General features: G+C 47.9%; 1 protein-coding gene across 1 annotated transcript; it reads left to right on the forward strand.

Moving 5' to 3' along the window:
• On the forward strand, positions 1-25,178 carry Pcid2 (PCI domain containing 2). Its single transcript, XM_087900827.1, has 14 exons — positions 1-746; positions 3,410-3,499; positions 6,004-6,077; positions 7,090-7,155; positions 9,415-9,456; positions 10,834-10,888; positions 12,265-12,368; positions 17,039-17,114; positions 17,976-18,117; positions 22,223-22,323; positions 23,368-23,441; positions 23,561-23,686; positions 24,400-24,523; positions 24,791-25,178. The coding sequence occupies exons 1-14, from the start codon at positions 711-713 to the stop codon at positions 24,878-24,880; spliced, it is 1,200 nt and encodes a 399-aa protein (XP_087756953.1). The 5' UTR covers positions 1-710; the 3' UTR covers positions 24,881-25,178.

Raw genomic sequence — 25,178 nt, forward strand, 5'->3', positions numbered from 1 at the left:
CCTAGCGAGGGCTCCGGCGTCCGCGGCCGCGCCGGGAGGGTTCGGGGCCCGCGGACGTTCTACGACGAATGCTCACGAGAGGGCGCCGTAACACCCCGCACCGGGTGCCCGGGAGCTTGAGTTCAACGTCACGTCGAGGACTGGGGACGAGCACCCCATCATCCCCTTGCCTCTGGGGCAACGCCATACCTAGGGCTCAGGAAATGCTCCGTGACGTCGCACGCCGAGGGCTGGGGAGCGGGCTACTCCACACCCATTGCTCTGGGGTGGCCCAGTGAGGGGTGCGGGAGGACTCGGGGACATCGCCAGTGAGGGCTAGGAGTGCGCGGGGACGTGTTCCCGGGTGGGGTCCGGACTTTCTGTGTGCTTGAGGGTGTGAGAGCCTGGAGCATCTCTGCACAGTGAAGATCGAGGATTGGGTCACCCTCATCCATGCAGGGGTGAGGGGCACGAGGAGTCACTAGGACATAGGCCGTGATCGGGGACACGCTCCCAAGTCGGTTGGGACTCCTCCACGTCAGTCCTCCGTCCTCTCGCGCGCCCCCGCTGGAGATGAGGCGCCCTATAGTGACCGCCCCCCAGGCACTGACAGCTCCGCTCAGCTGGCGCCACGGGTTCCGGAACCCACGTGCAGGAAATACAGCGTGGGGACAAGGAACAGAGACGGACAGGCGCCGGAAGTGAGGTACTTAACGCCCGCGGATGCTGTTATGGCGCACATCACCATTAATCAGTACCTCCAGCAGGTGGGTTTCGCCCGGGATCCTCGCTTTCTTGCCATGGGGATGGGTCCTGGGGCAGGGTCGGACCCGACTGGGGGCCGGCGGGGGGAGGGGGGGTGTTTGTGGCTGTCTTTGAGGCGAGGAGAGTCTGCTGCTTGCGACCGGCTGCAGACCTTGCTCAAGCTGCAAGTGCTCCCCGCTGGATCTGGGACCGAAGAGGCTTCGAGGTGGAGGTAGCAAGATCGGGGCCACTTGTAAAAGCGGTTGTCGGTGTAGCACTGTCTGCACGAAGCACAATTGTGTCTTAAGAGAGGTGTTTATCAAGGCTTCCGAATGGCACAGGCAAGCAGTGTTGCATCTGAGCTGAGGGTTGAGTGCGTTTTCTGCACAGAGGACAGAGAGGTTTGATCCCACTAGTCAACACACCTGGTACAAGGGACAGCCAAGTGGGGAAAGTCTGATGAACGTCTCAGCTCATGACACTGCTGCTCATGGATGTTTGAGTCATAGTTTTGCACTTAGATCCATTTTTAAGAATCCTTTAGGGCCCCTGTTTTCTGCTTCAAATATCTCATTAGCTAGAACCCTAAGGACGCTTGGGAACAAATACTGCAATTTGAGCCTATATGCTCAGAAGGGAAGAAACCTGGTTAATTGTGTAAGTTGCTGGTGTCCCCTGTAGCTGTCTCTTGGTTGTCAGTCACAGCATGCCATACCTCCCTAATGGCCTGCATTGTAGAGGCCTCTCTCTCTTCTCTCTCTCTCTCTCTCTCTCTCTCTTTCTCCAAGACAGGGTTTATCTGTATAGCAGCTCTACGGGATGAGTTCCGTAGACCAGGCTGACCTTGAACTCACAGAGATTCATCTACCTCAGCCCCCGAGTGCTGGGATTAAAGATGTGGGCCACCACTGCCTGGCTGAGGCCTGTCTCTTGCGCTGTCATATTTTGTTGTTTTTCTAAGCTGTTCCAGACATTATCTTGTGTTGTTTGTTGTTTTACTTGTGATAGAGTCTCACTGTGTAGCTCCCACTGTCTATCCTAGAACTTGTGTAAACCAGTCTGGCCTCAGAAATCTGCTCATTTCTTCCTCCTGAGTGCTGGGATTAAAGGTGTGTGACACCATTCATGGGCTACTTTGTTTTCACTTGTTTGTTTATGCCAGTAGGTGTGATTTACTCTGTAACACTGAGCTGTGAGGCTAATGATTTTGTAGCTTTGTATTGTGGGTTAGGAAGCTTTGGCTTACGGGAGAGCAAACCCAGAAGACCAAACAGGAAAGCAGAGCAATTTGCCAGTGTTCAGACTTTGTGCTCATGAGCAGCAGTTGTGTTCGCTCTCTTAGTAAATTTCATTTCCTACTTTCATCAACACACCTCTTGGCTGTGTGTTTTCAGCAGGGCTCCTAAGATGCCTGAAGCAAACTCCTCAATGTGCCAACCGAGGGTACTGTACATCGGTACTTGCTTAGGGTATGAGTTCATGATCCAATGGTGTCTGGCCTAAAAGGGTGCATGTTGTGTTAGCACTGGTAAAGCACTTCTGGCAGGGGATGGGGGCCGGGGATGAAATATCCATGGAGTGGCCAGACACTGAAAAATAATACTGGGGACTAAACCCAGGGACTTGCACATGCTAGCAAATACCTCTACCCTGGACTTTGTCCCCAGCTCCCACCTACAGGCCTGTCACCACCTTATTTTCCTACCCACCCCTAACTTCCTTATGTTGTTATTGAGGCAGGACTCTGACAGGACACTTTTATACTGAGTCCGGGCCTGAGTGCAAGGGTCTATGAAGTTGAGCCAGGTACTAGTAAAGTTGTACTTGAGGTTTTTTTTTTAAATATTTATTTATTTATTTATTTATTATGTATACAATATTTCGTCTGTGTGTCTGCCTATAGGCCAGAAGAGGGCACCTGACCCCATTAAAGATGGTTATGAGCCACCATGTGGTTGCTGAGAATTGAACTCAGGACCTTTGGAAGAGCAGGCAATGCTCTTAACCCCTGAGCCATTTCTCCAGCCCTGTGCTTGAGGTTTTAGACATAGCTTAGGTGACTTCATCTTCCATCTCCACGGTCACTGCAAAGGAGGTTACTGGGATGTGAACAGCCCTAGAGGACTGCTCCCTGCCCGACATATACACTGCTCATTACATGGACCTGGTACCTGGACCCCCAGGGACAACTGTGCTCCTAGCACCTACAGCCATCAGGAGTGTGCTTCTATTTTATGCTGTGTACTCCAGTTCTGAAGCTTCAACTACCCATAGATCTCCTGTGGAAAGAACTCTGGAGGCCTTGGAGACCTGAGAGTCATGTTCAAATGTGACAAGTAGCCACCATCCTTGGTACTGACTAGGACAAGGCTCCTTACGAGGCTCTTTATGAGGGTTCCAGTGGAAAGGATGATGGAAGGACGGATCTTCATCTTTGTGCCTCATAGAAGGCCAATGTCCTTGAGACCTTTAGAGGGGCCTCTCTGGAACTTTGGCCTTCCTCTTTTCTTGTTCTAGGAAGACCCCATTTTGAAATGAAGTTGGTTTTTGTATTCCTTTACATTTTGATTATTCTGGCCTCTTTCCAGAAGGAGGGAACAGCTTCTGTGGTATGCAATGCATTGCTCAGGTCCTCTGAGAGTGGATGCTTGCCTACCTACTCAGGTTTCCCCTTAACTTGTTTCAGGTGTATGAGGCCATTGATACCAGAGATGGAGCGTCCTGTGCAGAGCTGGTGTCTTTCAAGCACCCTCATGTTGCGAACCCACGGCTCCAGGTATGTGATAGATAAGCCCATGGTGTCTAGAGAATGGAGAGCGGTGAGGGAGGCTGGCTGCGAACCCACAGCTCCAGGTAGGTGATAGATAAACCTATGATGTCTAGAGAGAGGTGAGGGAGGCTGACTCTCAGTCGGAAAGGGCTATGAGAGAGATGTGAGGCAGTTAGTTTTCCATGGAAGTTTAAAGTTTAAATAAAAGGAAACTAATATTACCACTCTCATGTGAAAATTTCAAAATTTCTTTATGATTAACGTAATCTCATTTTACTTATTGAGCTCTGTACCTCCTCCTATATTTGGTCCCCGTGTAGGTCAGGGTTAAAGTTAGTAACGTACCAGTGTCACTAGGGAAGAGGCCATGGAAGTGAGGCCTTGTCCATATCCACCTGCCCTGGAGTCCAGAGACAGCAAGCAATTCCACCAAGTTCCCACTTGAACCAAGATCCCTGCAGGAGACCAGAGCTGTATGCTGGTTCAGGTGTTGTCTTGGTGGCCTCCCTGCCACAGTGGCACAGGTGACTGAGCCTACAGAGGGTTGGCAAAGCCTTTCATGGAACACATTTGTCAGCCCTGCTTTGAGAATATGAGCATTTTCCATTTGGAGTTTATGTATTATATAGACAGTATTTCCTGTAGACTAAGCGGACAGTTTATAGAGTTCTATTTCTGTACCGATGCCTGTTATATTAAAGCAGTTCCTATGGGAGCAGAGTTCTTTGGGAGGAAAGCAGAGTGACTAGACCCAGCATCCTAATCAAGGTAGTCTATCCTCAGAATGTCCTGTGTGGTTCTGATGAATAGCATTAAGAGCTGTTGTCCTAAGAAGTAAGTCCAGGGACTTGTAGATAGCCCAGCCCACTTGTCCACAGCACAGTAAGAGAGCACTCTGTGCTTGCTGCTGTTCCTCTGAGGCGGCGGGGGCTTGTGTGTGGGACAAGTAGGTCTGTCTGTCTGGACAGCACTGTACACACCTTCCATCTGATAGGTCCATGCTAGCAGCCACCATCCGAGTAACTTTTTTTGAGAAACTGAAATGATTATTTTGTTTATTTCTGGGTTTTTTTTGTTGTTGTTTTGTTTTGTTTTAGTTAAATCTTAAACTTATTTTTGTATGTATGTATTTGGTCATGCATGTACCGTGGTGTGTGTGAAGGTCAGAGAACAATTTATGGGAGTTGGTTCTTCCCTTCTACATGTGGGTCCTGGGCATTGAGCTAAACTTGTGTTCCCCTGCTGAACCACCTCCTGGCTCAGCATGGTGGTTTCCTGATGTCAGCACTTTTCCTTCCTGCCTTTACTCTAAGTGTGTGCATGTTTATTATACTTGTGAGGATGCCTGCCATTTAGCTTGCTCTCGTTTACTATGAGCTTGAAAAACAACAGATAGAAAATACATCTGTGCATACATAATACATTTATACACCGAGAGAAAGAGAGAGAGATTGATTCAGTAGGAAGTTGGTTATGAAGGCCGGGAAGGCCCTTGCATGACCTGCCATCTTTAGCTAGAGGCCTGGGGAAGCCAGCGCTGCCACTGAGCCTGTGGGTAGACCCAAGCTCTGCCTGAGATGTCATAGTGTCTCAGCTCAGGTGGCAATCAGGAGCCAGAAGAGTGTATGGTTTTGGCTATTTTTTTGGGTCCTCTTCAGCACTTCATCAGGTTGGTAGGTGTCCATCTTGCTGGACAGGGGAGTCACCGTCACCAGTTCCGGACCTGTTTCTTGTCGAAACATCCTTCAGGCACCCAGAAGTCATATTTATTCTGGGTACTTGGGCAGTCCAGGTGGCATGTAAAATTCATCCACATAGGTGTGCTCAAATTGTCTGGACTTCACCATGTGAGCCCCTATCCCAGGACACCTGTTCCCTCAGGAAGCTGTGTAGTGACTCTTCACATAGCGTGGTCACAAACTTGTTGGCCTTATTTATGGATGGAATTGTACTCTTGTTTTATTAAAGCTCTTGGAGTCGCTGAAGACCTTCTTGGGTGACTAGCTGTCAAGTGCTAAAATATGTGTGAGAGCCCATGAGCTGACCGGTTATTGTGCAAGTGTGGTGCCCTGAGTTTACTCCCCAGAGCCCAGTGGTGGAAAGTATTCCTGTGACCTGACCTGCGTGTGTGTGCCATGGCACATATGGGCCCACACAGGCACACATCAGCCACCTATATACACACCAAATAAAATAAAAATAAGTATGGCTGAAAGTGCCTAGAATGTTTTGTAGCCTGCAGCAAACAACTGAATTTTATTCTTGGGTTTCTTTTCTTTTCTTTTCTTTTCTTTTCTTTTCTTTTCTTTTCTTTCTTTCTTTCTTTCTTTTTTTTTTTTTTTGTGAAATACAGATATTGGGGGAACAATGAGCCCTTCCCGTAGAAGTGCCAGACTTAAGTATTTCTTGAGGCTGCTGTAAGGTTCAGAAAGTGATCATCTAAAGCTCTTTGTGTACACTGCTACCTTTCATGCCACTAACTTTACCCTGCTCTCCTCCTTATGGACTAGATGGCCTCTCCGGAAGAGAAATGCCAGCAGGTTCTGGAGCCCCCATATGACGAAATGTTTGCAGCTCACTTAAGGTAACCGATCGGCAGCAGGAAAACCAGGCTCACAGCTGCGTGCCTGTAACACGTCACTGGACCACTCAGATTCTTCCGTGCATCATTGTTTGCCTTGAGCAGTGAATAATTAACTTGGAAAAGTGGACAAGTGTGTCCTATGCCTCTGTGTCACCCTTAGTGTGTCTGCTGACTGGACTGTCTTTGTTAGCTGCAGTGCCTAACGGAGATCTTGCTTTTCTCATGGAAATAATGTAGTTTTTACGATCTTTGCTTTGTAGGGAAAGAATCTGAGTTGAGCAAAACAAACAGAAACTTCTCTTTATTTACACAATTTGTCTGCTGCTTTCACTGCAGCGTGTCAGGCAGTTTAGGCAGAACTTTAGATCCTAAAGTCATGTGTGCAGGATTGTCCTCTGACTGCATGCCTGTTGTATTTCCAAGCAAGCTGGGCCAGGTCTTTGGAAGAGTTGCAGTGTTGTAATGTTCCTTGCAACAAGAGGTGCACCTCGCCGGGTGGTGGTGGTGCATGCCTTTAATCCCAGCACTTAGGAGGCAGAGGCAGGCAGATCTCTGTGAGTTTGAGCCAGCCTGGTCTACAAGAGCTAGTTCCAGGACAGGCTCCAAAGCTACAGAGAAACCCTGTCTTGAAAAGCCAAAAATAAAAAAAAAAAAAGTGCACTTCTGCTTTCCTAGCAGTGTGCTCTCCACAGTGTGGTTCCAGATCCGGAACCTGGATGGAATGTCTTTGAGGCCCATCCACAGTGTGGAGCGCCAGCCATGCAGTGTCGGTCATGCTTGTCGCTGGCCCCTTTACTCAGAACAGCTGAGCTCTTTCCTGTTCTGGGACTCAGCAGGCAATGTCAGAGCTTTGTGTGGGATTGCCCCTTATACCAAGACTGCTGCCGGTCAAATGGTCGTCTGTGTTCCCTCCATCTGTGGTTCTCTGCCAAGCAGGAACGCCTTCCAGGAACAGAAGAGAGTGACTGAGGTGTGTGGTAGAATGTTCTTCAGCCTCTGATGTCTTTTCCAGGTGTACCTATGCTGTGGGGAATCACGACTTCATAGAGGCCTACAAGTGCCAGACCGTGATAGTCCAATATCCTTTACCCCGCGTGTTACTAGCAGTGGGTTACTGAGGCTCACAGTCTTGAAACCCTGAACCAGTTCAAACCTTCAACTAAAAAGGAGCTACAATATCTTGGAAGAGAAACTCATTTTAACTGTTTTTGCTTGGGTCTCTAAGTGTAGTCTGGCTTTTATGACTCATCCAGTTGCTTATCTAGTAAGGAAGTACACTGGTTGACATATTGGATTTTATTTATATTATATAAGGTTACATGAGGTTATTTTTTAATGCAAACATATTTACTTTGAGGGCATTTTCTCCTATTCCACTACCCCATTGTCTTAGGGTTTCTATGTCTGTGAAGACACACCATGACCACAGCAACTCTTATAAAGAAAACCATTTAATTGAGGTGGTGGCTTATAGTTTCAGAGGTTTAGTTCTTTATCACTATGGCAGTGGGCAGGCAGATGTGGTGCTGGCTACATCTTGATCAGAAGGCAACAGGAAGTGGTCTCAGACACTGGACAATGTCTTGAACAGAGGAAACCTCAAAGTCTGCCCTCACAGTGACACACTTCCTCCAACAAAGCCACACCTCTCCCTTCTTATGCGATCATGGCAGGCAATTGCATTCAGACCACCACACTTGCCATTTTTTTCCTACCCCTTCCACTGGTCTCCTTGATTCTACACTAATGTCATCAGTATACATGGAGGGTGGGCTTTATTTCATGTGGTTGAGAAGAACTTAGTTGGTGTTTGTGTGTGGCGTGTGTGCACATGAGCTTGCGGGTATCTGTGCGTGCACATGCGAGGTCAGACGCCAGAGGAGGATGTCAAGTCTTCCTCTCAGTCTGCCTCACTTTCTTGAGACAGGGTCTCTCCCTGAACTTGAAGCTTACTGTTGACAAGCTAACTGACCAGCATGCTTTTAGGCTCTCCTTGTCTTAGTCTCCCAGTGTGAGGGTTATGGGCATGCATAGCCGTTCCCCGCTTTCCATGTGGTACTTGAGATTGACCCCAGTTCTCATGCTTGCAGCAGAAGCACTCTTCTTCCACTGAGTCACCCCTAGCTTCAGGAATAATGTTTTCTTTGTTTTGTTTTGAGACTGTAGCTCTGGCTGGCCTGGAAACTCACTGTGTAAACCAGGCTGGCCTTTGAACTCACAGAGGTCCACCTCTTTCTGCCTCCCAAGTACTGAGATTAAAAACATGCACTGCCATGTCCAGCCAAGAATAATGTTTTAGCAATACCATGTGTGTATGACGATGCCATAGTGATACCTACCCATTATTGTGCATACTAACCTAAAGACTTGATTAAGAGCAGAATGTTATTTAAGTGGGCTTACAGGAACTGGTTAAGTCTTAGAGGCCCCATAACTCAGCCTGGTTGGAGAAAAGTGGACCCAGACACATACATCGCCCCTGTTTCATGTGCTCAGTGAAGAGTCTTATTAAACATCAGCTTCTGTAGTGATCCGTATCAGTGACCAGGCTGAGGATTTGTAGATCTCAGGATTTTAGTTTGCTTTTGAAAACTGCTTGCTACTAGCCAAATTTCCCTAGAATTTAAGAATTCTAGTGTTGGTGAAAAAAAACTTATGCTATAGATTCTTATGGACTTAAATGTAGCTTATGATCTGTGAACTCAGAGAAACACTTAAGTACAAATGTAAAAGAGAAGACTCTTATAACGGGTCGTGGGGATGGCTTAGTTGTTAATGTGCTTGCCCTGTAGGTATGGGAACTTGAGTAGGATCCCCAGCACCGACAAAAAAACCATGGTGGTGGTGTGTGCTTGTAATCTCATCTCTGTGGGCCTGGAGACAGGCAGATCCCTGGGGCTCACTAGCTAGTCTAATTGATGAGTGAGAGTCTCTCTCAAGGAAGAAGGGGGCCAGCCTGAGGAATGTCACCTATAGTTGACATCTAACCACCACACACATATGCACACAGACTTACACACACACACAATCTTTTTTTTTTTTTTTTTTTTGTGGAGGTAAGCAGGGTCTTACCATGGAGGCTGGCCTAAAACTTTCTTCTCTCAAGTGCCAGCATCAAAGGAGTGCCACAGTGCCTGGTCTATATGAACAACCTTATTGTAAAGCTTGTTTCAGAGGTCTGTCTGAAGTGAATGCATTGTGTCTACCTGACTCCCGACGCATGGCTATTGTAGTGTTTTCTGCCTTCGGGATCTTCCTGCTGTTGTGACATAGTCTGTTTCTTACCAAGTGCAGCGTTACTTCAGTTTTGTTTCTCATGCCTTCCTTAATACAGTACGTCATTCCTGCGGGCATTCCAGGCTCACAAAGAAGAAAACTGGTAAGCATGAACAGAAGTAGCTAGAGATTAGTAAGTGATGTTGATGTGGGCTGGGGTTAGACGGGAATGACCAAACAGACAGGTTATCTACAATATTTTTGTCGTAAGTGCTTCTTCAGTAATTCTGTTACAGAAACATTTAAGTATTATGTTTCCCCTTTATTTGTCAATTTTTGACTTCTGATTTTAGATGTTGGTTAAAGGCACACTATAGTTCCTTTGGACTATTTTAAATTTCTTGAAAACTAACTGTAACAAACTAGGAAAATATTTAAATTTTGTTTACACTAGAGTAGCTAGAGCCCTTTCACAGGTAACCAGCCCAGCCCTTTCCTTCAGCAGTTGTTTTCTTCAGTGCTGGGGCTTGAACTAGGTCCTTAGATGTGCTAGGCAAGCATTCTGCCACTTCGTTATATTCTTACATCGTTTTAAGCTATTTTTGAGACAGAGTGTCTTCTGCCTTAGGTTAGTTAGCCTTGACCTCACTATAGCAGACGATGACTTTGAACTTAACCCCATTGCTTGGTGCTGGCACTGCAGGCGTGTGCCACTGCACCGGTTCATATGGTGCTGGGGATCCAACCTGGGCCTTGTGCATGTGAGGCAAGTGCTCTACTTACTGAGCTACATCCATAGCCCCAGTGTTTGAGGGGCACTTAGGAAAGAAGTTTGAAGCAGAGTCGTCTTTGTAATTTAGGCTGGCCTGGCAGTTTCCATTCTCCCGTCTCAACCGCCAAGTGTGTCTTTATTTCAAATGCACTTTTTTCTGCTTTGCTTTGCTTTTTGTCTGTCTTGTCTTTTCCTTTCCTTTCCTTTCCTTTCCTTTCCTTTCCTTTCCTTTCTTTTCTTTTCTTTCTTTTTGACAGAGTTTCTTGGTGTAGCCCTGACTGTCTTGGAACTTGCTCTGTAGGCTGGCCTCAAGCTCAGAGGTCCGCTTTCCTCAGTGCTGGGATTAAAGACATGCACCATCACCAGCCAGCTGCACTTTTTCTGTTCCAAGTGAAGACTTCGCTTACACATGAATGAAAGCCTAGTGCTGGCAGCTAGATGTACACAGAGCTGTTTGATGATTGTGTGAATTTACATTCTGGCTCCTGCTTGGAGCTGTTTGCTGGTGGTGAGGAGTTAGGGAAGGACAGAGTTCTGGGAGCTCCCAGCTAGACCCAGGCCTAGGTTCCCGAGCGGGGTTGAGATGGTGGTATGGAGTAAGAAGCGAGCATTTGGCCAGGAAGTCTAAGGTTGCCATGTGACAGTGTAGAACAAAGATCCGCCATCTGAGTTGGAGGGTGTGGACCTGGTTCTGGGTAGTGTCTTGGGTATCAGTGGTAGGATTTTGAACCTTTTAGCTCTTCAAACATATTTGCCTTTTACCCTTAGGGCTCTGCCTGTCATGTATGCAGTAGCACTTGACCTTCGGATATTTGCCAATAATGTAAGTTCAATTTCCTATGCCTGTTATTTTAAATTTAAATCTGCTGGGTGACTACTGCTTAATTTCCATGTCTTGCTTCCTGAAACTTTGAGGGATGAGTAGAAAGTGGGATGTGTCTGGTGCTGGGAGGGGAAGACCAGGAGGCAGCGTGCTGGGTTGTCTTCTGGTCCATGCAGACAGAGCCTTTGTGTGCTGAGGGAAATGGCCAGCCATTGTGGTGCTGAGGGGAATGGTTCTGGAGCAGTTTTCTGTCCTCTGCTTCTAAGATGTGGCCTGGGCCGAAGACTTGTAGCCTGATGTAGGTGTAGGGAGTGGCTGAGGTTCAGATCCCGGGTGTGCAGAGGAGTGCACTTCAGCTTTGGAGCTACAGAAGCATCTTAGGGGCTTAAACCCTTTTTATAGCAAAAACTATTCCTGGTTCTAGACCAGCTGCTCGTTACAGTTGACATACCTCTGTGACAAGGAGAGAAGGATTGGGCTTCTTGTCTGTCCTGATGAAGAGCCGGGCAAGGAAAGCATGACATACCACATGGAGTGATGCAGCCTCAGGAGGCAGAGGGCTTGCCCCACAAGGCTGTGTTTTCTGACAGACCGTCTGTAGCAGCAGTGGGGGGCCTGAGCCCCAACCCTCTTGCCAGCAAAGAGTTGGGGTCTCCGCTCTCCCACTAACATAGGGAAACCAACAGAGACCTGTCTATAACACAATACCCCCGAGGGCTGATCACAAAGAGTCTTTTGCCATGGCAGGTTTTGTTCAGGGCCCAACGTCTGTGCGCAGGAGGAAAGGTCAGAGACTAAGTTGAAAGGAAGCTTCTCAGTACTATGCAAAGCAGATCAAGGCTGGTGTCCTGGTTTGCTGTTTGTTGCTGTGGAAACACCATCATCAAAACCACCCTACATCACGGTCCATCATCAAAGGAAGTCAGGGTAGGAACTGAAGCAGAGCCCACAGAAGGATGATGTTCCCTGGCTTTGTCCTCATGACTTGCTCAGCCTGCTTTCTTACAGCACCGAGGACCACGATCCCAGGTGTGGCACTGCCTACAGTGGGCTGGGCCTTCCTCATCGAGCATTAGGAAAATGCCTCACGGACTGGACTGTCGGCATTTTGTCAGTCATGATTCCCTCTTCCCAGCTGTGTTAGGTTTGTGTCAGGTTGACAAAGACCATTCAGCCAAACTGGAGTAGGTGTCAGCTGGACTTGAGGATGGATGTGGTCTGTATAGATAGACTTCTCAATTCCTAGACTGCAGTATGGGGGCCAGTGGAGGTAACTCAGGCTAGGAGCACTGGCGAATCTTCCAGGTTATTGGGAAGTTGGACTCTTCATTTTGCCTCTGTTTACTTTAAAAAGATAATTACTTTTCTATCATCAGGCAGATCAGCAGTTGGTGAAGAAAGGGAAGAGTAAAGTTGGGGACATGCTGGAAAAAGCCGCTGAGCTGCTCATGAGCTGCTTCCGCGTCTGCGCCAGCGACACGTAAGTGAGGGGCGGAGGCCGTGTCTACAAGGAGCAAGAAAGGGCATCACGTGCTCACCACCCAGGCACCATTTCTGCAGCATGCGCTGATCTGTCCCTGAAGAGCCCTCCCCGCGGTCTGTCCTTGTGCTGTTTTTCTGACCAGAACTCTGCACTTACTTCCTGAAACTTCATCGGCCTTCAGTTTTGAAGCCTCTGTGCCAGGTGGCCATGTAGCCTGGCTTTCTCTTCCTGTCAGTGTCCCTCGTCTGCTGCAGTGGCTCTGACAGGCAGACCCCTCATCCTTGCTCCTTTCTCTTCCTGTCAGTGTCCCTTGTCTGCTGCAGTGGTTCTGACAGGCAGACCCTCATCCTTTCTCCTTTCTCTTCCTGTCAGTGTCCCTTGTCTGCTGCAGTGGTTCTGACAGGCAGACCCTCATCCTTGCTCCTTTCTCTTCCTGTCAGTGTCCCTTGTCTGCTGCAGTGGTTCTGACAGGCAGACCCTCAGCCTTGCTCCTTTCTCTTCCTGTCAGTGTCCCTTGTCTGCTGCAGTGGTTCTGACAGGCAGACCCTCATCCTTGCTCCTTTCTCTTCCTGTCAGTGTCCCTTGTCTGCTGCAGTGGTTCTGACAGGCAGACCCTCATCCTTGCTCCTTTCTCTTCCTGTCAGTGTCCCTTGTCTGCTGCAGTGGTTCTGACAGGCAGACCCTCAGCCTTGCTCCTTTCTCTTCCTGTCAGTGCCCCTTGCCTGCTGCAGTGGTTCTGACAGGCAGACCCCTCAGCCTTGCTCCTTTCTCTTCCTGTCAGTGCCCCTTGCCTGCTGCAGTGGTTCTGACAGGCAGACCCCTCAGCCTTGCTCCTTTCTCTTCCTGTCAGTGCCCCTTGCCTGCTGCAGTGGTTCTGACAGGCAGACCCCTCAGCCTTGCTCCTTTCTCTTCCTGTCAGTGCCCCTTGCCTGCTGCAGTGGTTCTGACAGGCAGACCCTCAGCCTTGCTCCTTTCTCTTCCTGTCAGTGTCCCTTGTCTGCTGCAGTGGTTCTGACAGGCAGACCCTCAGCCTTGCTCCTTTCTCTTCCTGTCAGTGTCCCTTGTCTGCTGCAGTGGTTCTGACAGGCAGACCCTCAGCCTTGCTCCTTTCTCTTCCTGTCAGTGCCCCTTGTCTGCTGCAGTGGTTCTGACAGGCAGACCCCTCATCCTTGCTCCTTTCTCTTCCTGTCAGTGTCCCTTGTCTGCTGCAGTGGTTCTGACAGGCAGACCCTCAGCCTTGCTCCTTTCTCTTCCTGTCAGTGTCCCTTGTCTGCTGCAGTGGTTCTGACAGGCAGACCCTCAGCCTTGCTCCTTTCTCTTCCTGTCAGTGCCCCTTGTCTGCTGCAGTGGTTCTGACAGGCAGACCCCTCATCCTTGCTCCTTTCTCTTCCTGTCAGTGTCCCTTGTCTGCTGCAGTGGTTCTGACAGGCAGACCCTCAGCCTTGCTCCTTTCTCTTCCTGTCAGTGTCCCTTGTCTGCTGCAGTGGTTCTGACAGGCAGACCCCTCATCCTTGCTCCTTGGGGGTGTGCTGAGCTTTTCTCTTGTCACTGAGTATTGCTCTTATATCTGGTGAGGGCTTTAGTCTCCTGTAGAAGCTTCATTGAGCCTCTGCATTCATGAGTTGTTGGGTTTTATTAGATTTTGTTTGTATCTTTTTTCAGGACAGGGTTTCTCTGTGGCTGCCCTGGAACTCATCTGAAGACCAGGCTGGCCTCAATTCAGAGATTCTCCTGCCTTTGCCTCCCAAGTGCTTGCCTGGCTTACTAGGTTGTTTATATCCTTTTGACCCCCCCTTCATTCTGTGTAATTTGTCTTAGCTGGTTCGCAGGGCAGCTGCTTTGATTCCCATCTTCACTGTAGACTGGGGCCAGGCAGTTTCCACCTTTATCCCACACTCTGTCTCCACCGGTTATGTGATCACTTACAGGAGCAAGGATGTGTGTGGTAGTTAAAGTGAGCCATGGTCCTGCTGTATGGCCCTCGCTGTCCTCCCGTGATTGAAGAGGTCCCAGCTGTCTCACAGCTTCTCTTTCCCTTATTCTTTTTTTTTAACCCCCCGAGACAGGGCTTTTTTTGTTGCTTTGGAGCCTGCCCTGGAACTAGCTCTTGTAAACCAGACTGGCCTCAAACTCACAGAGATCCACCTGCCTCTGCCTCTGGAGTGCTAGAATTAAAGGTGTGCACCACCACCGCCCAGCCCCTGCCTGTGCATTTCTTGATACCTGGATTTGCTTTCTGGATTTGAATTTCTGCTGTGACTCTTCAAATAGATTGAACGTTTAAATTCTTTGTCACACTTATGTGTGAGGACAGTGAACTAGAGAGCAAAAGCAGGGGTCTTGGGGATACCAGTTAGTGATACAGTTTTTTTTTTTGTTGTTGTTGTTGTTGGTTTTTTTTGGTTTTTCGAGACAGGGTTTCTCTGTAGCTTTTGGAGTGATACCGTTTATATGAAAGTGCTGTTACAGCAGCTAACTGGGCAGCTGTCATGAAACAGGCTTTGCTCTTTTGGAAGTGGATAACATTTTCCACCGTGTCACTGTAAGTGTGTTCTAGACAGTTCACGCCCTCGCTGTGTGTACCAGGTGGTTTCTGAGTTTGTGCTCTGATCTCATGTTCCTAGGAGCTGCCGTTGGGCCAGCACCCACTGAGCACAAGTTAGTGTCTGGGGAAATACTTGCAAGGAAAGTACACAATTAATTCGGTTATGAGTTCTGTTTTCTAATGTTTTATCATGAAAATGTACAAATATTTAGCAAAATTAGGATAACTTTACAGTGAGGACTCTAACTACACCTCTGTGAATTTATTACCCTTGTTCTTCACGTCTTCTCCCTGCCCATCTGTCAGGCTGTCTCAGTATTTCTCTTCCTTCTTTGTCTCTTTAAAGCATGTCTCACGTCCATGTCCCTCCAAGCTCTCCACTTTCCTGTTTGTCTTTTGAGGTGGAATGAACGTAGACCCACACAGACCTCGGTGGTGCTTGCAGGGTTTGGCATTGGTGCGTTTGGCAGGGCTGGGTCAGCAGTGTTCTGGCAGTTCCCCATGAGGACAGCTTTGCTGCTGCTTAGCTGTAGCCTCGCCTGCTGGAGTCGCTCTGTGGCTCCCTCCTCGAGTTCCTTCTTATGTATTTTAGGAGAGTTTTGTTGTTGCTGCTGCCAGAGAAAATGTTCTCCTCTTTCAAAAACGCTTTCTAATAATTTCCTTTTACGCAGTTTTGCTAGTGCTACAGAGGGAGCCTCTAGTAGTTTAACTGGGATTCAAATTCTTGGGTTGCGTTTTCTTTTCTTAGTGGGTGTATTGAACCTCGTTGATGGCGTTCAAGAGACTAGGACTCTCCGAGGCCCTCCCTTTCTCCTGGGCTCTGGGGTGGAAACTGTGCAGGAAGATGTCCCCAAGTGTTGGCAGTGTCCCAGGGACTCCTCAGCAGCTCAGCTCTCTTCTTGAGATGTTCTTGCTGGGGTCGGTGGTCCAGGGATTCTTATTCCTTGGAGGCTGTGCAGGCCATGGAGTCCACCCCGTCTACTGCATTCACTTTTGTTGTTATACCAAGAGATAGTGCAACACCAAGAAATAAGTTTTCCAAAGCTGTCACAAGAGCAACGCCAGCCCCAGTGTCAGTGGTGGAGCAGTGGGCGTCACTGTTGAAGTCACAGGAGACTCTTGGTCCTCACTGTAGCCCAGGATGCCCTTTAGTGGGCCTCCCAATGCCTGCTTCACCGCTTTCTTGATGTCATTATACTTGGCACCTTTCTCCAGGTGGCATGTCAGACCCACAACAGACACCCTGGGGGTAGCAACCCAGAAGGCCATGTCATTGAGCATCCTCTTCTGTTCTTAGGGGTCCTTGCTCACAGTCTTGGCAGCACCAGTGAATCTGGGGTTGATAATCTGGGTAGTTCCACAGCCATTACACCCCAACTTCTCAGAGGGGCTGTCTGCCTTCTTCTGGGTGGTGATGATAGCGTGGATTGTGGTCATGAATTCTTCCAGAGTTTTCATGGATAACCTCAACCAATGGGGGCTAAGCAGCTGGGGTTGGAGGAGGCACTGCTAACCAACCTGAGTGAGTTGTCATGCTTGTCATGGTCCACACCCATTGCAGTCATGGGGCATCAACATACGAGACAGACAGGATAGTCTTTTGGCTTCACTCTCAAGTGGGCCCGGCCTTTCTCATAGTGAAGACAGCAGTAGACTCCACAGCAAGAGGTGGGTATGGCCTTCCCATTGATGACAGGTTTCCTGTTCTCAGCCTTGACTCTGCCCTGGAACTTGCTGGGACATGTAGTCCTTGTGGTTGAGGTCAATGAAGGGGTCACTGATGGCAGCAATGTCCACAACAGTGCCAGAATTGAAGGCAGCTCTGGTGCCCAGGTGCCCAGTCTGGCCAAATCCATTCCCTCCAGACTTCTCCATGTGTGTCAGGGCTGAGACTGGCACTGCAGCTGTCTGCACAGGAAGGACCGGAGAGCTGCTCTTTCTGTCAGGAGCGTTTGCCATGAGCTATTGTGGGCCATTTTTAAGTTGGACCTGTTAGGCACATTTTTTTTTCATGGTGCTCTTTTGGTGACTGTGGCTTGAACTGTGGAGGCTTTATCTCAAGATAGTCATTTATCTGGCAGTTGGTTTTGTGATTGATCATGTTTCTTTGTTCTTCCTGTAGCCGTGCTGGCATAGAGGACTCTAAGAAGTGGGGGATGCTGTTCCTGGTGAACCAGCTGTTTAAAATCTACTTTAAGGTTTGCTTTTCATGGACTTTTGTAGCTTTATTCCCTGTCTGCCCAGATAAATTGTTTAGCTTGCCTTCTGACATGTATTAGGAAATTATGCTGATCACAGCCATGGTAATAATCCCAATAGCTGACAGTCATTCAGTACATCCCAAGGCTCTGTTTTAAGACAAGGACTTGAGCTCAGTGGAGAAACCTGCCCAGCATTCTCTAGGACCAGGGCTCATCCCATGTCACAGAAGCAAATAGGAACTGAAGGTCTGACTCAGGATAGCTCTCAGAATCCAGCTGTCCCAGATATAAGGCCCGGAGTGACCAGCCCTGCGGGGACGGAGGCCCTGAACACAGAGTGGCCAGCCCCGTGGGGACTGAGGCCCTGAACACAGAGTGGCCAGTCCTGTGCTGTAGCTGACCTCTGGGTATGGGTGTCCCCTCTGGAGCCTTATGTCCTGTGTTGTAATAGCCACCTTATGGAATAGGGGGTGTGTAGACAAATGGATGGACAAAAGAATCAGGCTTTGCTTCATAGAATCCAGCAGGCAAAGGGCAGCCTGTCATCCTTCATTGTCTAAGAATCTGTCTTTCACTTCCCAGGACATTTAGTTTGTCCTTGCCAGTGTGGCCTAAGTGCAGGCTCTTCCTCAGCCTTGGCTCTGCCTCCCTTCAGAGCTGCCTCCCCTCCCAGAGCACCAAGCTCCTAGAGTGTGTGTTGTCTGTTCCAGGCAGTGCCTTGTTCTCTGCAGAAGTTTTGATGATTTTGAAATTCACGTTAAGAAACTAAAGCAGAAGTTACGTCTGTTCTTCCATCTGCCTGTTCTCTTGATACTGTTTATGAGTATTGTATGGTAAATGGTTTCTTCTTTATTATAGATCAACAAACTCCACTTGTGTAAGCCTCTTATCAGAGCCATTGACAGCTCAAACTTGAAAGACGACTATAGCACTGCGCAGAGGGTCACATACAAATACTATGTTGGGCGTAAGGCCATGTTTGACAGTGACTTCAAGCAAGGTATGTTGATAATTCTGTTCCATTGTTTAAATAACACATGCATTCTGCCCAGTTTGAATGACATTGATGGTGCCAGAGAATGTAAGAACTGAATTTTATTAAAGTGAAATGTATGTACAAACCAAGTCCAAAATGAGTGTGTGTGTGTGTGTGTGCATGTGTGCATGTATGTTCATGCACATGCATGTGAATGTATGACATGTGTTGTACAGGTGCCCACAGAAGTCAGACGAAGGTGTTGGGTCTCCTGGAACTAGAGTCACAAGTGGTTGTGAGTGCCTGTATGGGTGCTGGGAACTGAACTTGGATCCTCTGGAGAAGCAGAAAGTACTTTAGACCACTGAGCCATCCCTCCAGTCCCCCCACCCCCCTTGCTTTGTTTTTTGAGACAGGTGTAACTCTGTAGCCCAGGCTATCCTGGAATTTACTATGTAACCTAACCTTGCCTCAAACTCAAGGTGATTCTCCTGACTCGGGCTCCTGAGGGTGCTGGGATTATTGGCACGAGATACCCCACACTTAGATTTGTTTTATTTTTGAAATTTATTATTTTGAGTGTGTGTGTGTGATGTAATTGTTGGTTTGTGCACACTGTGGCTTATGGATGGAGGCTGGAAGACAAATGTGTTGGCTTCCATTCCACCCATGCGTGGGTCCCAGGGACTGGATTTAGATCATTGGACTTCACAGCAAACACCGTGTTGAGCCATTTCACTGCCCCCTACCTTTATTTTTAGTATTTTTCTAAGCACTTAAATTTTTGACAGTAAAATTTTGACAGTGAAAAATGATTTTTGGAGGTTCATAATGTATATAGGGTCCCTAAAATGTGTTTCAGAGCTGCCCAGTTACCCTGCACCTTTTCCTTTAGGTAACGAGGCCTTGCTGTTCTTTGTAGGGTACAGTGATGGTTGTTCTCAGTGGAGCTTGGGGACAGAGCTTCACCGAGCTGCAGCCTCACTAACTGAAGTCCCAATGGAATTCACCCTGCAGACTATGCATCATTCTTAGCATCATCCCTGGTCACTGTCGTTAGCTTTCTCGTGAACACGGAGCTGACTTAGCATCACACCTGGTCACTGTCGTTAGCTTTCTCGTGAACACGGAGCTGACTTAGCATCACACCTGGTCACTGTCGTTAGCTTTCTCGTGAGCACGGAGCTGACTTAGCATCACACCTGGTCACTGTCGTTAGCTTTCTCGTGAACACGGAGTTGACTTAGCATCACACCTGGTCACTGTCGTTAGCTTTCTCGTGAGCACGAAGCTGACTTCCGTGGCTGGCACGAGGCTGTCCCTGTGCTCTTCTGTTGTACACAGGGGACTTTTCTTTATTTTAAAATTATTTTTGAAAATTAAAATCACTTTATTGTAATTAACTTTTAAGTATAAACAACACACAGCTAGATTAAGGTAGCTACTCAAACAAACACTTGTGCAGTTCCAAATTCTATACACTGGTGAGCTTCTGTACCATTTTAAAGCCGCGGAACTTTGCTTAGGGTTGTTCACTCTGTTACATTTTTATATACTCATCCACTGCAAAGAGAGAGAAAATTGTGACAGAGTTGAAGCTAGAAAACAATTAACTTCCTTCCTTTTTGACAACATTTGTGTCGCTTTGCCTGTGTTCAGTCCTTCCTTGGTACCTAAAGTTATCCTTTTCCTGAATGTCACACAGTGTCTACACCTAAGAGCTGTTTACATACATTTGTACATGCACCTGGGATCCATACATGCAAGAGATCCTGTGTTTTTTCCGTTAGTAAGTGTGGGTCACTTATTGATTGCGCTTTCAAGTTTCATTAACAACTGGATAATAATCTGTCTTGTATGCACACCGCATTTTCATTTCCATTCATCTGTTGATGGACTGAGTCCATTTCCTTATTGTAGTCAGTAGAGCGGATGTGAACTCGAATGTACAGGTCTCTCTGTGATGGGTGTGGAGGGCCCTGCGCATGTGCCCAGGAGTCGAATGGTTGGGACATCTGGTCGTTCTAGTCTGTACGTTGTGAGACCTTCTAGGCTGGTTTACATAGCATCTGGATCAGTGTGCATTCCCACCAGCAATGAATACAGGTTCCTCTTTCCCCATATCATCTCTCATATTTGTTGACAGGTTTCTTTTTTTAAGAGTACTTTTTAAGATTACTTTTATTTTCAAGTTAATTATATGTATATACATCTATATTATATGTGTGTATGTATATGTGTAGATTGGGGAGTATTTGCATGCCTTGTCCATAGAGGCCAGAAGTTTCAGATCCTCTGGAGCTACACTTCTAGGTGTTGATGAGCTGCCGGATGTGGGTGCTGGGAACTACACTCAGGTCCTCTAGAACAGTGTGGCCCTCATCCTCTTAGCACTTCTCTAGCCCTATTGATGACAGATTTCTTAGTGATAGCCGTTCTGACCAGGGTTAGTTGTTCTCTCAAAGTGGTTTCATTTGCATGTTCAGGGTAGATTTTCAAATTTCTTGTGTGTGATTGTTTTTTCCGGGAGGGTTTCTCAGTGTAGCCCTAGCTATCTTGGGATTTGTTCTGTAGACCAGGCTGGTCTCAAACTCAGAGATCTGCCTACCTCTGCCTCCCAAGCCCTGGGATTATAGGTGTGTGCCTAGCCAAATGCCCTATTTCTTAGAGGGTCACATACTCCCTTCTCCAAGAAATAGCAGGAGGTTAGACTCGGAGGGTGGTTGTTAGCTTCCTCCTTTGATGTCAGGTCTGGGGTTCTGTGATGGCAAAGGATTGCAGCTTCTTGTGGAGAGTGCCAAAGCTCCCACTTTGGGCTTCCATGGCATCTTTGCCATTTTCTTCACCTACATTTTTAGTAGATGTCAAGTTTTGTTTTTGTATTTTTTAAAGGGGGTTTCCTTGATTGTAGTCCATTTTTATTGTCTCTCTTCCTTTTAAACAGAAAACCTAAGTTAGGGACACTGAGATGACATTCCATTGATGTGGTGTTCCTAAGAGCCCAGTGATATTTGGTGAGCCCTAATAGAGCAGTCACCGTCCCTCAGCCCACAGTTTCTTCCCAGGTCTTCAGTTTTACTTTAAACCTGAATGTCGTGAGCCGTGACTTTGGGATGGATGAGCTATTTTGTGCTCTGGAAATGGCAGCCCTGTCCCTGAGTATTCTGTCTTAAGCACTGCCGGGAGTCAGTTCATTTGTGAGGTGAGCCTGTGCTGCTCCACATCTTTGTTCTCTTACAGTCGGGGCCTAACAGTGCAGGAGAGACGGCCGTGTCCGCTGATATCCTAACAGTGCAGGAGAGACGGCCGTGTCCGCTGATATCCTAACAGTGCAGGAGAGACGGCCGTGTCCGCTGATATCCTAACCGTGCAGGAGAGACGGCCGTGTCCGCTGATATCCTATAATTCTTCCCCAGTTCTCAACCAAGCTTGACCTGTCAGGACTCGCCTGTTGGGGACGTCTCTGTCTACTGACACTGCTGTGCTCTGACCTTCAGGCTGTTCCTGCTCGCTGTCTTAACGGTCTCCTTAGTGGGCTAAATCTTCTGAGGTCCGTGCTGGGTGTTACCCGCAGTCTGCCTGAGGGTAGGGCCTCTTGGCAGGCGGAATGCTTCTTGTATTCTTAAGCCTATTAGGTTCAAACTGTCTACATGAAATAGAATCCCCTTTAGACATTGTGGGCAGGACAGACTTAGAATCCAGTAGGAAGATCTTGTTTGAAGCACATGGCCGTTTGGTGGAAGGAGCTTCCAATCTTTATGTGGTGTGTTTTCTCCACTTTTGAGTCCTGATTAGTGCATTATTGAAGGTGTTGCATTTGCATTTTCCAGCTGTAAATGCTAATCTCAAGGACTTGCAGATGATTGTAGTAAATTAGAACCTCAACAGAAGTTAATTCACTGAGTTTCTTGTTAAGTAGGCCAAGGATCCAGACTCATTCTCATTGAATTTTGATCTTGCTGTGGATTTTACTTGAGGAGAGGCACTGGTGCCAGGAATGAGGCTGGGCTGCTGTTGCTGCCGTGGGAAAGGAAGGCAGTGTTGCCTTCTTCACAGAGGCCGTGGTAGAATGGGCACGAGGTGCGCTAGACTGTGCACTGGGTCTGACATGCGGGCCTGCTCTCTGCAGCGGAGGAGTACCTGTCGTTTGCCTTTGAGCACTGCCATCGCTCCAGCCAGAAGAACAAGAGGATGATCCTGATCTACCTGCTGCCCGTGAAGATGCTGCTTGTGAGTGATCGGTAGCCGTCTCAGGAGCTTGCGATGGCGGGCTTACAGCAGTGGCGTGCTGAATGGCATGCTGCACGCAAGCTCAGCCCGGAACAGAGCTTACATGCCTCCATGGCGTGCCCACACAGCTCCAAGCCCTTCCAGGGGAGCTCTGCTGTGTTGCTTCTCTTGAGACAGTCTTATGTAGCTCAGGTTGTCTTTAAACTTAATGCAGCCAAGACAGTCCTTGAGCTCTAATCTCTCTGCCTCCACTTCCCAGGTGATGGGACTGCAGGTGGATATCACCCCAAAGTTCATTTTTTGATCCCTGAATGGGAAAGCCACATAGGTAGATAGACTAGTCAGCATCAAAGTAAAGTGCTGCTTTTTTCTCCTCTAAGACTAGTGCATAGTGATGAGGTGGGGAGAGGAGAGAATAGAGCTGCATACAGCTGTTTATAAAGGGAAAGCAGTGGCGTTGCCCCTTCCCCACTTCCCATCCCACTGAAGGGTGAGTTGGCCATTTTCAGCTAACTCCTCTGAGAGACATATCCTGTGCTTATCCTAGCACCTCAGTTACCACCTGTAACTGAGAGGGTCACAAGAGGGTCAAGATCAAGGTCATAGCCACTGAGTCACAGAACTGTGGTATCCAGGCTTCCTTATTTCCTGGTCAGAGTCGCTTCTTTCTAGTCTCCTGCTCCATTTTGACTTTCTATGTTTATTTGTGTGGGTGTGCATGCCACAGTGCTCATGGAGGTCAGAATGGCTGTCAGGACTAATTCTCTCCTTCTGCTATGTGGGAATTGAACTCAGGTTATCAGATTGGTGGCAAGTGCCTTGACCTGCTGAGCATCTAACTGGTCTAGCCAGGATCTTAAATCTTTGCTCAGCTTCTTAAGTTTGGTTTGCTGTGTTTTTGTTTGTTTGTTTAAAGTTAATTTCTTGATAAGAGATTTACTGATCATAGCTCTGTTAAAGCAAAATGTTGGGACTGGAATGATGGCTCAGGGGTTAAGAACACTTGCTGCTCTTGCAGAGGACCTGAGTTCTGTTCTGTCCTAGGGTCACATGCCGACCATTGAGCTCCTGAGGAAGTACCACCTCATGCAGTTCTCAGAAGTGACCAAGGCTGTCAGGTAGGTCTGTCCTCGGCACTGCTTTAAGGAGGCTAATAGAGACTGCACACATGTACCAGAAACCATGTTGACCTCTCTTTGTGGGCCTCTGTGCCTGTGTGGTGTCTCTCCTCGCCCAGTGAGGGCAATCTGCTGCTGCTCAATGAGGCGCTGGCAAAGCACGAGACTTTCTTCATCCGCTGTGGCATCTTCCTCATCCTGGAGAAGCTCAAGATCATCACTTACAGGAACCTCTTCAAGAAAGTGTGAGTGTGCCCGCCCGGGGAGACGCTCAGTGGACAGAGTGCTGCTCTGTGAGCCTGTGGACCAGAGTTGGAACCCAGACTCCGCGTGAAAGCTGGGCTTGCAGACCAACTCACCTGGCATGTGAGATGTAAAACAGTCGCGATAAAGAGACCCTGTATCAGCAGGCGGAAGACAAGTGTGCAGACAGCATACACATAGACACACACACGCACAAGCAAAAAAGAAAATGGGGTGTCTGGTAAATAGAACCCTTGGGGCAGATGATGCAACCTGTTGTGGCCTGTGGGGGTGGCATCCTGCCCCTCATGGGACAGAAGCTGACCCTGAAGGCAGAAGACTCAACTTTAGCTTGGGGTGCCAGATGGCTTCTGCATGTCCGAGCTGTGGGGAACTGATTGATGTTCTCTTTCTTTCTCCAGCAGTTGGCTTATCTTCTCCACTGCTGTGTGTGTCCAGGAGTTAAGTGTGTTAGCTAATGGCAATCTATCAGAAATAGTGACTGTTTACAGTAGAAAGCTTATATACGATTATATTTAATAGCTGTTGTTTGTGGGGTGTGTTTTGGGATACATCTAATCAGTGGGAACTTAAAATATGTGTGAACATGGGTTCACTAAATGATGTCATTTCTTACTCACTGCTCAGGGCTCCTCATTGGTCCTTGAAGCATTGAGTCCTGTTATTAATTATGGTAATTTCTCTTCCTCTGTAGGTATTTACTACTCAAAACTCATCAGCTGTCTCTAGATGCCTTTCTGGTCGCCTTGAAATTCATGCATGTGGAAGATGTAGACATTGATGAAGTCCAGTGCATTCTGGCCAACTTGATATACATGGTGCGTGAGTCTTTCCTGCTCTCAGCGGACCTTTAGTGTGGCGCTGATGTCATCTGAAGACCTTCTATTTGTGGGCGGTTTCTGATGGAACTGTTTTCCCAGGAGATACTATTCAAAGGGCCTCCCAGGGGTCTGTGTGAGAGAGAGGTATAACCTCCATTCTGTATTCTCTGCCATCTGTGTTTCTTAAGCTTCCGTCCCCAGGGGTTTTCATCATCGTGTCCCCTGGCATATTTGATGTCAGCGGATCCGATTTCTCTGTTTCAGGGTCACATCAAAGGCTACATCTCCCACCAGCATCAGAAGCTAGTTGTCAGCAAGCAAAACCCGTTCCCCCCACTGTCTACAGTGTGCTGATGCCCAGACTCTGCAGATGGAGGGCGCCCCTCTGTACCTGTCTGTAGCCCACTGAGGCGGTCACCAGCACGAGTGCCTAGCCACGTTCTCCATGGTCCTAACTCGTGCCGGCTTTGTTAAGACCTGGAATCCTTTCTCTAGGTGGACAAGCACGCCTGCTCCTGGCTGCTGCTGTGAACTGCCAGGAAGTAAGCAGCTGTGCTTCGGTTTGTGTATTGTTTATGGAGGCTGTCTTTGTAACATTTTGTAGCTTTATCTTTTCTTTTTTTAAAAGTAAACCAAGTTTATACAAAACACA

The sequence above is a fragment of the Myodes glareolus genome, chromosome 23 (genome assembly GCF_982192425.1).
Source record: "Myodes glareolus chromosome 23, mMyoGla1.1, whole genome shotgun sequence".
Lineage (NCBI taxonomy): Eukaryota > Metazoa > Chordata > Mammalia > Rodentia > Cricetidae > Myodes > Myodes glareolus.

Bases quoted from the DNA above. Each gene is read 5' to 3' on its own strand.
- Pcid2 (XM_087900827.1), top strand. From the start codon at position 711: ATGGCGCACATCACCATTAATCAGTACCTCCAGCAG. The intron at 747-3,409 runs GTGGGTTTCGCC...AACTTGTTTCAG, and splicing joins TTAATCAGTACCTCCAGCAG to GTGTATGAGGCCATTGATAC. The intron at 23,687-24,399 runs GTGAGTGTGCCC...CTTCCTCTGTAG, and splicing joins AGGAACCTCTTCAAGAAAGT to GTATTTACTACTCAAAACTC.